At 37.1% G+C, this 14481-nt stretch overlaps 1 protein-coding gene across 1 annotated transcript; it reads right to left on the bottom strand.

Moving 5' to 3' along the window:
- Positions 1-13251: 13251 nt before the first annotated feature.
- LOC127775381 (agamous-like MADS-box protein AGL61) lies at positions 13252-13968 on the bottom strand. Its single transcript, XM_052301606.1, has one exon. The coding sequence runs from the start codon at positions 13966-13968 to the stop codon at positions 13252-13254; it is 717 nt and encodes a 238-aa protein (XP_052157566.1).
- Between the last annotated feature and the right edge of the window lie 513 nt (positions 13969-14481).

Consider the following 14481-nt stretch of genomic DNA (forward strand, 5'->3'; position numbering starts at 1 on the left):
CAAGATTTCAGCAATACTAAAAGAGGGTGACTATCAAGCTGGAAAAGTGGATGGGTTTAGATACAAGGAACTTTATACAGGTTCAGGCCTTCTTAATCAAGAAGTAATACCCTACTCATGTCCGGGGATTGATCCGCCGAGTGTATTATTGATCGTGTGATCTGGGTGAAAATCGTGCCCCTAGAGGCACCCGGACCCCTCCTTATATAGGGGAAGGGGTCCGTATTACAAAATACAGTCCATATCCCTAACGGAATATGTAGTTACAGATAAAATACAATCGTAACCGACTAGGATCTCAGGTATTTCCTTGACATACAAGTTTGGAATTTAACCCGAGTCATCTTAAAGATATTCTATCTATACATGGCACCCCATATCTAGTCGGACAATACATGCCATGTAGGTATGGGGTATCTATAATCTCCACACCTATCTAACTGTTGTCGACATGGTGATCTGAAGGTCTGACTCGTAGTCGACAACAGGGTAGTCTTCCTCCTCGAATCCGTGCCCGGCGAGATCAAAGATAGCGCTTTCGTCTCTCCTGTCAGTATCCGTAGACACCATAGGGGACTAGCCGTACTTATCCCTGAAGTCGATATCCGGCTTCTTACCTTGGCGTATGTTGGCTTGTTTGTTGTGGCTCCTGTTGTTCCGTGTATTTTGATTGTGTCCTCTCCTCCTAGGGGGTCTTGTATTTATACCCATAGGTGTCCCCTTCTCCGAGTAAAACTAGGGAAACCAATATGGATACAATCCGAGTAGTACTTGTCGTTTCCATGTAGAACTCTAGTTGTTCTTCCTTATGCGGAACTCTTCCTATATCCAAAGGTTGTTTCCATATAAGACATGATATGTGGTGGATCCTGCAGAGATTTAGTCAACAACTATTAGGTATGTGGTATCTATAACCCTGACAAGTATCGCTTGCCAATTCGAATATAAGTTTATCATGTACAAAGACATCTCGAGTAGTTCTTAAAAGCCTGACAATTAAAAAAATGATCCAAACAGAGCTAGCTCGTATATAATTCATATTTATATGTAGTAAAGTATGGCTATTTGCTAGTAGTATATCTATTATATTAAAAATCCATTAAGCTTTCTATAAATACTCCTAAACCACCATGTGGCACCCTACAAACTCTTCTAAGCCACCACATGGCGCTTCAATAAGTTAGAGAAAAAATATGAAAAAAGACAAACATCTGACCGTCAATTTTCATTTAAAACGGTGGACCCAAAAATATTAACCATTAAATCAAAACTTAATACGCTTCACGTACGCTTTCCTCCTGGCCGGCCCCACATGTATACGTACGTACAAACTCCTCCTCCATCAATCTCTTCTTTTCTTTCCTAACTAGAAAAAAATACCCGTGCGTTACAACGGGTAAAAATATTTTGAAATTGATATACATTATCCAGCTTGCTTGGTTTTTTTAGTTGAATACTCCTTGGTTTTAGGCTGAAAGTCCCATTCATTTCTTTTGAACCCTCAGCCTTGTTCGCTAGCTCCATCCGCTCGGCTTGCCTCTTTGGCACGGCCAGTGTTGGACTCAGGATGTTGCGGATGAAAAAATTTAGGTAAGGACGGACGAATCCTTACATACTTTTTTATTATTAGGTACATATTAACACCATAAAAAGTGATCGTGGGCCCTTTGCATGTGCAGCAACCTTTTGTTTCTTTCATGGAAAGAAAGGGCATTAATTTTGTATACTTGAATATGTATTACATCCTATATATCGGTAAGCATATATTTATATATATTTTTGTGTATATAATATGATTATCTTTACTTTTCGAATTAAAAAATGATTCATTATAAGATTTCAGAATCAATAATTTCGAATTAAAAAATGGTTCATTATAAGATTTCAGAATCAATCTGTTGAAGAAAGAGGTGCAATACTTTTGATTTTTCAGCAATGGGATGTGCATGGTAATATGATTTGACACGAGGGAAGGAAAGTAGACTTATTCTAGGATAGGCCCATAGACATAGTGCCAGCAATAATAGGTGAAAAAATACGGGAGATTTGACACGAGGGAGGGAAAGTAGACTTATTCTAGGAGGGGCCCATTAGCCCATAGGCATAGTGCTAGCAATAATAGGTGAAAAGATGCGGGAGAGGAAGGTGGGAATCGAACCCTAGTCGCCGGGATGAAAACTTTCGATGTTAACCATGTAGGCAGATTACTATATGTGCTACAAGATTACATGGAACTTACATATAGTATATAAACCTCGGTTTTGGAGTAGATTGAAAACTGTCCGATCCGTCTATTAATCAGATTAAAACGGATTTAGCTACACGTGTGGGACGGACGGAAAAAACGCCCGGAATCCTTACATATTTTTTAATTAGGTATAGATTAAGACAGTCAAAAGATTTTTTAATAATGGAATGAAACATCCCGGTATTTACTTAAAAGAGCTACATGCAATTATTACAATCTAGCACTCTAAAAGAGCGTAATCCAAAATAAAGCGAAATACACCAAACCAAAATAGAAGAAAATCGAACAGGACAAGGAGAACATTATTCCAGTCTATTGGTGAATCTTCATCTATAATAGAAAAAAAGTTGCATAACTATCAAAAGATACCCACCATAATTTGTTACCACAGATGATTAGATCTGTTTTCCTATGGAGTTTTAGCCGGGAGTACACATACCATCACTGTTTATATAAAGGAGTTGTCTCGATGTTGCTGTAAATAAAAAATTGTTTTAATGGGTGTCTCATATTTTACCGGCCAAAAAAATAGCATATTTGAAATACGAGCATGGCATGAGCTATCAATTATATGAGATTCTTTGGAACGAGCATAATTGTGACCCGTTATATATAACCTGATCAGTAATTTTAATGTTTATGGATTTTAATATAGTCTATGATGAGCATATAATTTATATTTTATATATAATCTATGTAACACCATATGTAATCTATGATGATAACATTGGTTATCTTATTAAAACTAACCTTCTAAAATAGATATAATCTAACGGTATAAAATAACAAGTCCACCAATTTAAATGAAAAATCGATGATGGGATTATAGAATTCCATGTGGCGGCCTGGGAGCGTTTGTATAAGTCCATTAAATTTACTACAAACGCTCTATGCGCGCCATGGCATCCTAAATTAGAGAAATTTCTAAAAATTCTAAGTAATATTGGACTGGTTTGGTTTGTGACCTAAATTGTCCTTACCAATTCTTGGCATTGCTAAATTTTGGCAAGTTTTGGCATGACTAATTTTGGGAAGGCAAAGTTGTGTTTGGATTGAAGATAAAATAGCCTAAGTTAACTATTGAAATGGTCATGCCAAAATTGGCTTTAAACCAAATAGCCACTAAACACTATTGAAATTAGCAAATGTTGGTAAGCCAAATTTAAACCACAAACCAAACCAGCCCATATAAAACATCTAGCATTAATTTTCATCAAATTAGGTGGACCCATTATTTACCACTATTAGATATATCTAAAGAAAAAAAACCTCCTTAACCCCCAAACCAGAGTCCACCTTGGCCTATATGTGCAGTAGTAAGTACGTACGTTTTCTTTCCAGAGGTAGTAAGTGCGTACGTTCGTAATGTACTTCCACCCCTTCTTCCCTCAATTTTTTCATATTTATGCACATATTTTTTTAGAGGAATATTTATGCACATATTTCTTCTCCTATTCATACTTTATTAGTTAGAAAAACAAAAATTTGGTGTTAAACAATTTAGCAACTATAACATCTAAATACAACTAATTTTTTGATCCACTAATATCTTTAAAATTATTTATGACTAAATTTACAGCTAAAGACCAAATTTTCACTATAATTTCAACTTTGAGAAAAAAAATGCCATTTTGGATTATATTTTCAGACTTTTGCGTGTCATTCAAGAAATTATAAAAACATGAAATAATATTATTTTTATTGACTCCATCATTGTGCATAACTTCATAAGGAATTCCACTTCATAATAATTAAATTATATCTACAATCATAAAGGTAAAATAAACATAACTATGAGTAATGTTCCCAAAATATATTAGTTAGAAAGCAAGAGTTATGCTAAAGAAATAACCAACTATAACATCTAAATCATGGGATCCCTAAATCAGATAAGTGATATTTTTGCTTATGTATTTTGATTATTATACATTTAAAGACCCATATTTGGGGCTATCTTTTCTAGCTTTTGTGTGTCATTCAAACAACTATAAAATTATGAAAAATAATGATATATATTTTTATCATCGTATAAGTTTCACAATAATTCAATTAGCACTAAGTATTGTTCCAAAAAATTACTCCTCCCATTTTGATATTATATTAAATCCAAAATAACATTCGTAAATCTGTAGTGTTCATATTTTCAATATCTCCTATATAGGAAAAAATGAGTAAAAAAGATATATCTTAATCAATCAATAAAAATTTTATTCTATATTTAGTTAATATAAGTAATAGTAACTAAACAACTACAAATGTAAAAAATATATAATTATATGTGCGTGTACTTTGCCCCCTTCGACTTTCACTTCTTCTCCTCTCACTCAACTCCTCTGTCTTATAATTTCTAACTAATTAACAACATAATATAAAAATATCAATAATTACAAAGCAAAATAATTATGATTCTTATGGTATATCTGATTTTTAGTTTATTTTAATTGTTGTTTTATTTATAATTAAATAAATAGTTCAAGATCCATATTTCACTGTATAAAAAAATACACCATTTGAGCATACACACCTATCCTTTGCATGGTAACCAAATAGAAAAAAAAACACAAAGTATTATAAATAAAAAATTACAATAAGTATTAAATCACCTGAAATCATTTGTACATCCTATGTAGGTGTCATGTGTTACGTCTTAATTAAAAATAAAACCTTAGAAAATGTAAGAAAAGGCAACTGACCATCAGTTTCCACTTAATAGGTGGATCCATTCTTTCTTACCAATAGATGCAATTTTAGAGAAAATCTTAAGCCGCCATGTGCTACGTCTTAAAATTTAGAAAAAATAAGGATATTAGAAATTTTGAAAAAAAAAACATCAGTTTTCACTTATATCATTTAGCAAAAAATACCCCCCTCCACTTCGCCCTCCCCTCACATGTGCACAACACAACACAACACTACCCGTCCCCTCCCCTCTCAGCTCGAGCTCTCCACTCTCTCCTCTACCCATCCCTTTTTTATAGCGAGAAATAATTAATAATATTAAAAACATGCATATTTTTTAAGCTGCACATCTGATTTTTTTTTAATCTAACTATTGCTCTATCCATAACCCCTATATTTTGAACTGGTATAAAATAAAATTTAAAATATAAAATATCAATAGGGACTAAATTGAACTATTTGGAGAAAACCAAATAAGTTCAAACTTTTCACTAAAATTGAACCAACCATTACATGTTCCATTTTTATAACTTTTTTGGATGCTTAAATATTAGTGGTGTTGCATCTATCCAATACCATATTATTATGAGTTTGTCTGTATATTAAGCCACAATAAGGTAGCAGTATACAGTTGGTTATATTTGTTACTATTATATTTAAACTTTTGGACTCATGTTGGCTATATTTTCTTTTAGAAATGATACTATAGATCACACATATTAAAAGGAAGCGATGATCTAAGATTTGTTTTTGTTAATTTATATGTAAGTATGTGACAACTTGTATAGTGAACCAACTAAAAAGATGACTAAGATGATGGTTCAAATAAAGCATGTTTACTAACAATAATAGTTTTTTAGGATTTTTTTAAAAAGGCCACTAAACATTCAAATTAAACAAGACAAAACATTTTACTTTTAATTTACGATTAATTTGTTAGGCACGTTTTCCAAACAAACAAATAGATACTTTTGAAAACATGGCAGGTGTTTATACGGATCATACATAATTGTTTATATCAACGAATTAAATATTATATATTTTAAAAGCTAACAAATAGCTTGGAAAAGTTATCTAAGCAATGCCAATGAAGAAAAATTACGGAGAAATAGTCCTTTTGAAACATGGCAGGTGTCATCCGGTTGATATTCCGCATATATAAGTTTTTCAAACGCAATCTAAAATACATGCCTACGCAATATAAGTTTTTCAGACACAATCTAAAATACATGCCCGTTCAATGCGCGGGCTATCTTTCTAGTTATTTTTTTTTAAGATAATGGAATAAATTTTCCTAGTTGATTAAACGCTTAATTAGTGAGAGTCTGAGAGATCACACTTGCTTTTATTAGAGCGTGTTCCGGCCGCGTAGCCATAGCGAGGAATCGATGCATGTTCCTTGTTCCCCTATACCTCCAAATTGAGTTTCGCCTTGACCGACCAGGTGAAGTAGTTGACCCAGGAAGGCAACTGGGCAAGCATGTGAACATCTCAGACTTTGACATGGCCTTTGCTAGGGACAGCACAGCTCTTATATGCGTATGGGGGACTCGATCTGTCATGCATTATAAGAAATGGGCTTAGTTAGGATTTAGATCCATCTATATATATACTGGGTTAAATTAAAAGGTAGTCATTATATATATAATCTTTATCGTGTTGGGTAACATACTTGCTATAGTACGTTTTAATCTTGGAGCAAGTCTTAAGATGATCAATGGCTCGATCGTAGAGTCGTAGTGCCACCTAGCTAGCCCCTGCTATCTGGCTGACTCTGATACGTATACATATATACACACACGTATATATATTTTAGAGGAATGAGACAACCTCATTAAATATGAATATGTGATAATCGACCTCACACATAATAAGATTGCCGAAGATGGTTAAGTGTTGTACGTATGATCGCTAGGGATCCATCACATCGCAAACAACGAAACGATTAGGAGGAGTACACCATTAAGGTCTTCACTACTGGAAAGGAGAGGTGTCCTAATAGAACGCACTAACAGTTTTGTCTTGATATTTTTTCCTTTTCTTTTTTCTTAGAAGGCAGAAATTAATATGGTCATGAACAGTTCTGTCTTCTTTTTTATTTTTAAGTTTGTCTTTTCCAGGTACTAATGATGACTTGTTAGTTGAACCCACGACTAGCCTCTCGCACTACAAACGTGTGTACCAAGTACCAACCGAACCGAGTATAAACGCTTTGGTCCTCTTTCCTTTGACTTTTCTTGACCAGTTAGTTCGGTCTATATTCTTGAATTGGGCCTATGTGGGCCTAAATCAGCCCAAGCAATTATAGTACTACCTATGTAGGAAGGGTAGCTTATTATCATCGTATGTCAATTGTAGTCATTAGGTTTCTGAAATAGTGTAATGAAAAAAGAAGTGTTTCCAATAATTAATGATATTTGACTCGGACTTGTTTTGAAAAAGTCGAGGTATTCGAATTATTTGTTGAAACAAACAAAGTAAGGGGAAAACCTCCTCAAGAATTTACATATTAATTACTTAGTAGGTGTTTGAATTGGCTGAAATGATGTCTCGGAACCCTTCAAGGAGAGGTGTAACCTCTATGGGGACTTCGAGGTCTCCGTTTTGAGGGGCAGTCTCTTTTACCAATAAGGCATAAATTAGAAACTGAAGATTGAACCAACTGCTCTGAACTTTTGTTTTCCTCAACTTATAGTTTTCTATTCGAATTTTGTTTTATCGCTATTAAGTTTTCAATGTCCAAATGTGCTTTCGGATATGCAAAAAAACAAGCAAGATGTAATCAATTTCGCCTCTTGTGAGTCCTTTTGGCTCACTTGCTCTCCCTTTATCTCTTGCAAAGCCCATGATTTGGCCAAAGCACCTTGCTCCTTCCCACTCCATGAATCATATGACTAATGATACATGAGACTATCAGGGTTACGGATAAGGCATACCTCCTATCCTACGATTTACCAAATATACCGGATTGGTATACCTCATATCCTACGATACGTTTCTGTAAGCGGTAAAGGAAATATACAAGATATTATGGAAAATATCCTCACGGGCTGGAGATTATTAGAGTCCTACTCGGAGAGGATAGGGACTATTCTATATCGTGTAGGGTTCGTTGTCTTCGAGTTCTACTTGGAGACTAAGACAATTCACGGTATAAAAGGGACAACACGTAGGTGCTCAGGATCATCGAATCATAGCGCCAACACACCCACCATAGTTTACGAAGCTGAAGAACTTAAGCCGAAGTCGCCGGGAGATCTCATCGATCAATCTCGACAAGGATCCCGCCGGTATTGCCGGATTCATTTGTTCCCTTTGTACTTTGTGGTTTTCCATATCAACCTCATATAAACTGGATTAGGGCTATTACCTCATGAGGGGCCTGAACCAGTATAATCCTTGTCCCTTGTCAGCTTTGATGTCGTATCGTCTAGATCCTCGTACTAACGTACCCCAATACCCAATTTATCCGGTCTACGGGTATCCCCCGTCGACAGAGACTAAAGTAAATAGAGCAAACCAGTTCAAAAGGTACACATCAAATAAGATTATCATGCACTTGTCTTTGCCTTCACATTGACAATAAATTGGTATCAAGCAAGGTGGAGAAGAAACATGCAAACATGAAAAAAAACAAATACTCAAAATTTATTGGAGAATGATCCCCCTCAGATGATCAATGCCTAAGAAAACATTGTACACAGTGCTCCATTTCCTCCATCCCCTCTCCCACCTGCTCCATACCCCATGCACTAACTATCGGAACCCACAACCTAATCTTTATCCTCATCCACTCTCTCCATGTCCCTCAATCCCACTGACAGGCAAATCACTCTGCTACTTCCTCTTCCTCACTCTCCTCTCACGGTCATGGAAGCCACCTTGCTTGCTGCTCTGAAAACATCCATACCGAGAATCGTGCCCTCGATATTCTCTACCAAGAGGAGGAACAAGTAGGAGCAACAATGTATTGAGAATCAAGTCATGAGGAAAATGGTCTGCTCGTCATGGCTGTAGTAATGACCATGAGTTTCGTCATGCGGATAAGGCTGACCCATCTTCATCATTGGGTGGTCAGCTTGGAAGGAGAATTTGGACATCCAGCCATCGAAGAGGAGGAAGAAGCAATGTGTAGACCGGTATATTTTGTGATTGTCCGATGTTTCAACCAATATATCTTGATATTTGTTGTGTTTGATCAAAATGTTGCACTGGGTATATTGATGGTGTTTCATATTTTTTTCTCTTTGATTCTTGTAGATTAGTTAATGTTTCCACAGTTGAAGCTTTATGTTTCATGTGTAACATCAATATGTTTTGATCATTATTCGATAGTGTTTCACTATTCTAGTAGTTTGAAACATATTTGATCTAGTGTTGAAGCATTTTTTCTACAAGTGGGCAAACAATGCTCATTTTTTTGGAAAAATTGGGAACCGATTTGTAGTCATGTCCAAATTTATTTGTAAACAAATGCCAAGCTACTTGTTGAACACCACAACCAAATTCTTGATATAAACTGCAAAAAAAAAAATCCAAAACAAACAACTAGCTAAAGCAAGTTGCCTTGTTATACTAGCCATAAGCTTTAAACTTTTGAACTAAATATATAAACTAAGTGTATCTCAAGCTTCAATTCATGTTATTCAAAAGATCTAAATCTATCTATGTTCACATATTTCAGCCTTGGTCAGTAGTAGTATTTTGGTAACAACATTTAAACCGTTAATCCAAATTAAAAGAGACCAACGCCACTAGAAAGATATGTAAAATACCTATAACTTTTGTTTAGATTAACATTCTAATCCTTGCGAATAAGTAGAAGATTTTAAAATAATGCAAATTTTTTTGTAGGACACCTAAAGTTTGCGATCTTTGTTGCACAACACCCAAAAAGGTGAAACAACTGTTGGACACAATGAAAAACTTGTAATATGCTGTGATATATTGTGTCCACTATTTTATTGTTTCATGTCCTAATAGAGGGATCGGAGAACCATTTAAGAAAGATAATTTTGCCCCTAGGGCTGCCATGGACACTGTTGTCACCACCCCCAAATTCTAGTGTTTTGAAGAGGGGGGACGGGAGTGGGAGGGTGGCTTGGATCTAGTTTAGTTACATGCATTTTTAGCGCTAGGGGCAAAATTGTCTTTTGCATATGCTTTCTCTCTCCATTTGGATCAGAAGTAATAAAATAATGGTCAAGACGTCCCATAGCTAATTACCAGTCTTTCAGGATGTGAAACAACTGTGTCATGTCCTTTGGGTGTCCCATGGTAAAAGCACAAACTTGGGTGTTTTGTTACAATTTTTGCCTTAAAACAATGTTTAACCTATGAGTCGGTATTCTAAATTTAAACCACTAGTGATCAAATTTTATATTTAGGTAGGGACAGAGGCATAGGCCTAGTTAGTTAGTGCTTGAGCCATAGACTAGCCTCCATGATCAGCTTAGATGTTCCTAAATCACCAAGAACTTCTTTAGAAAATCATTAACCCATTAGTTGAGCTTTAAGCCTTGGTAATTTCTGACCTATCTAGAATAATTAAGGTTTATCCTGATAGTGAAGAATTTGTTATCAAATTATAAAATCCATGAAAATCCCATTTTTCTTATTATATTTCCCTTATCATCCTCTTCTAGACACTACCATCACTGGCAAATCAAGGCTGAGCAGCGAGCAGCAATATAATAGCAACACATGACAGAAACAACCAATGGTGGGAGCACTGGAACCACGGAAATTGATATTTCCAAGGATACTATAATGTATATTGATGCTTTACATGTTTTTCTGAAACAAGAGAGCAAAGGTCGTCGCTTGGCGCGAAGGCTGCTGGTTCGGTACGGTACTAAAGGTCCTCGGACTTCCAGGCGGTTTTTCTTTTGGGCTGCTGGGAACCCTTGGATCTCGCCAATACAGCCTCCTATGGTTTTCGTTACCGAGAAACCACCTTAATTTGGGAGGAAAGAAATTAAAAGCAACACACTCCTTATTTGATAATTAGTAAGGACAATTAGAACATATTTTAATCGTACAAGGAAAACCATCCATGCACATTGTGCGAGCTAGTTGCCTTCTTTTGCATGTTATAACTAGTTCATACCCCGCGCTTTGTTTCGGGATATGTGGATGAATGCATGTTATACATTATAAAAATGATGGACATATATGTTTAAATAATGTGAAAATGATGTGAAGATGGTGATTTGACATTGCTTGCATGCTGAATTCTAAAAAATACAACAAAATTACAAATGCTATCCCATGTTTTCATGAGATTTAAAATACTCTAGATAATAATTGGTAGTGTGTGTGATGATGTGGCACACTTGCATGTTGAGCTTTAGAAGTTAGCGGATACCAACTATATAGAAATTATAGATTATAGATTATAGATTCACCAAACATGGGTCAACGAGTATGGGGAAGGACAAATACGTGTTCATAGGAATGTTCATCCAACTTAATTGCTTCTTATGGATCAACAGATATGTTGTGTGTTCAACTTAGCTGCATATGCAACTAAAATTAGCTTTTGGATTGGAGTAAACATGCTATATATATATGACTACATAACTATATATATGTAGTTCGATTGGGGATAAAAAAAATTAGGGTAAAAAATGTTACTCCATTAGTGATGGTGGTGGTTAGATGGTAGTAAAATATTACTAACTGCATCAAGTGAGGGTCCAATAGGCAGGGGATCGGAGGGGCGTTTGTGAGACATTCTACGAACCTACATAGCACCGTGAGTTTCATGTAGTGTGTGTACGAAGAACACATATTACGGAGTCCGGCCTAGCGCCAGCAGCAAGGTGATGGCGGAAGTCAAGCTGGGGGCGCCCCTCTTCCGTGCAAGCACCATAGAGGTCGTGAGGAAGTGGTTGAGGTTGGGTGACGACCGCGTGCTGCCCACCACTGGTACGAGGAAGTTCCGCTGATGCCACCCATCACTAGCATGGGTTGTGGTGGCTCTCACCGTCCATAGAGACCAAGCCCCTCCCTAGGACCACGGGCATGAAGAAAGAGACCACAAGACAGCATCGTCACCGCTGCCGTCGCCTTCGAGCGCAAGTTGCCCATGTGGTTCCTCCCATCTGGGTCTGTTTCCAGTGGTGATGCTCGTGCCCAATCTGGCACATGCATCCTTTGCTCCCGCCTTCGGCTAGTGAGGACAAGGATGGAGGTTGACGGTAGCAGGCCCGGATCCGCTACCATCGCCTTTCACATCATCGCGAAGGTTGTTCCTAGAGGGAGGAAATAGTGATGTATCCATGGAGGGGGTGATGCAAAACAAGTTCGGCCGAGGAGGGCTGCAAGTTGAGACATGGCAGGCGAGCACGCAGAGAAGGGGCCAGAGGAGCAGGTGGTCGCTTTCTCCCGTAGCCAGTGACAATCGCCATCACCGGAAATCACCTCGGCTGAGGCTGCTCTGGATCTAGAAAAAAACGGAGTGAGGATGTGAGGAATATTTGGATACGGTGGTATGACTGGTTACCGATGGTATAAATACTAGTACTTTATTTTTGTAAATAAATTACTGCTACCATCTGTTTGTGCGCATTGGTGGTAGGGGCTTACCACAGAGGTAAAGAAAATACTTTCACCTATAAGGCACGATATTAATGTTTCCGCAGAGTAAAAAAAATTCTGAGATCGCTAGGAGGGGGGATAGGTGAGCTGCGGTCTTAGTGATTTCGTCCGTGAGTGAAAATTTATTGAGGTTGTGTTGGGGAAGGGTGGGTGGGTGGGGGTGCGCCTGTATGTGGCTGTATGTGGTAGGACAGGGGTTGTTGTAAGGGGTGCTATGTTGTTAGATAGACGATCGTGAGGAATTAAAACAAAATCAGAAGCAAGCCAGACAAAAAAAAACAAAAAGGTGCATGATAGGAGGGGAAAAATGGAAAAACCGGTGATAGGGGAAGGCGCTTCCTGCGGTGTGCGCTAGGCAGCTGCATGGCACGTTGTGCACCATATATATATGTGTGTGTGAACATATATTCCTATGATTCACGGTCCACAATCCAAGGACAAATTAATATATGAACATAGCACACCATATGATTACACAAGAAATTGTTGTGCATGATAGTTGTTCGAGTTGCACACAATACTGTTTGCATGGAATTTAAATAGTAACTACCAAAACATGCTTTGGAATAGAAAATAGAATTTATCATACTTGCTCAACTTAAACATGGTAATGTTTCCAAAGGATAGAAGAAGTAACTTAAAAAAAGAACAACATTAAATCATTGCAAAATAGGGAAATACTCGTAAATCATTGTGGTTTATCTTGTTGCAACTTGTATCCATCACTTCGGAAAGTACCTCCTGGCCCCAACAACATGAGCATCACTTGAATTAGGTTTGCTATCTATGCTTGTGTTCCATCCATAACTTGAACTAGGAACATGGTGAATCATCGGTTTGACATCTTCACTGCTCGGAAGGAATTGTTGATTGGGCAAAGCGGTCACACAATGCTGCACACGCATCATATTAGAGAACATAGCATAATTCTGAAAGAGTTGATTAATTATCCCCCTCGTCAAGTACTTTAGAGACTCAAGCACCATCTTGAACTCTTCCAAATCTTCTTGGCATATATCTTCAACCTTGCTATTCAACCAACCCATCACTTTTTCCCCACTTTCCTTCTTAGCAACCTCTTGTAGCGCTTTCATTTTCTCATTTTGAGCTTGCAGTTGGTTTTGCAACTCTATGTGTTGTTGATTCAACTCATGTAGTTTGATTGTTGCACTATTATCATGTTGGATCGTAACACCCATACTGGAGTGTTTTCTAGAAGTAGTAGTAGCATGGAAGCGGCTAAGAACAAATCCGACAGAGGGGGCACCAAAGGAGAAAAATTTACCAGCAGGAGATTTGACGAGCATAGCAACCTCTGCACCACAGACGGTATAGAGCTCGCTGGCCTTCTTGAACACACTAGGACGACGCTTAGAGAAACACACTTGGCGTGCTTCCTCATTCTTGATGCGCTTGATCTCAATCTTCCGCTTCATCATTGTTCTTCACCTCTATGATGTCTTAGGACAATGTGTAGAGAATTGGATGTGACAAGGTGTTGGCATATATGTGGTTTTATAGTGATAAAAGGACAGAAAATAGGAACCGTGTTGAGAATATATAGGTGTGGATGCGTCCTGGCATATTAGAGCTAGAAACAAAGGAAATATGTTGGGAATATATATAGATGTGTACACGTCTATGCATGCCATATTGGCATTGGATATCCACGAAGCATGTTGGGAATGATAGGTGTGTACTCATGTTATATTGGTGGACCGAAGCTGGATACCAATGTCATTAATAGTGATGAATATGGTAGTAAATCTGTTGTCAGGAAACATTTTTAGGTTATTAAGATAAAACTTGACCAAAAATGATATATTTACTTTATAAAACTAATGTATGTATATGGTGAAAAGATTATGGACTATGCCCCCCAGAACAATTGTTGATAGAGTGACTAGTGTTAGTGTCATACAAGAGGTATTCGTGTAGTAAGTACGGAATAC

This window comes from Oryza glaberrima, chromosome 6 (assembly GCF_000147395.1).
Source record: "Oryza glaberrima chromosome 6, OglaRS2, whole genome shotgun sequence".
Classification (NCBI taxonomy): domain Eukaryota; kingdom Viridiplantae; phylum Streptophyta; class Magnoliopsida; order Poales; family Poaceae; genus Oryza; species Oryza glaberrima.

Coding starts and splice junctions, on each gene's coding strand:
- LOC127775381 (XM_052301606.1), bottom strand. CDS start 13,968: ATGATGAAGCGGAAGATTGAGATCAAGCGCATCAAGAATGAGGAAGCA.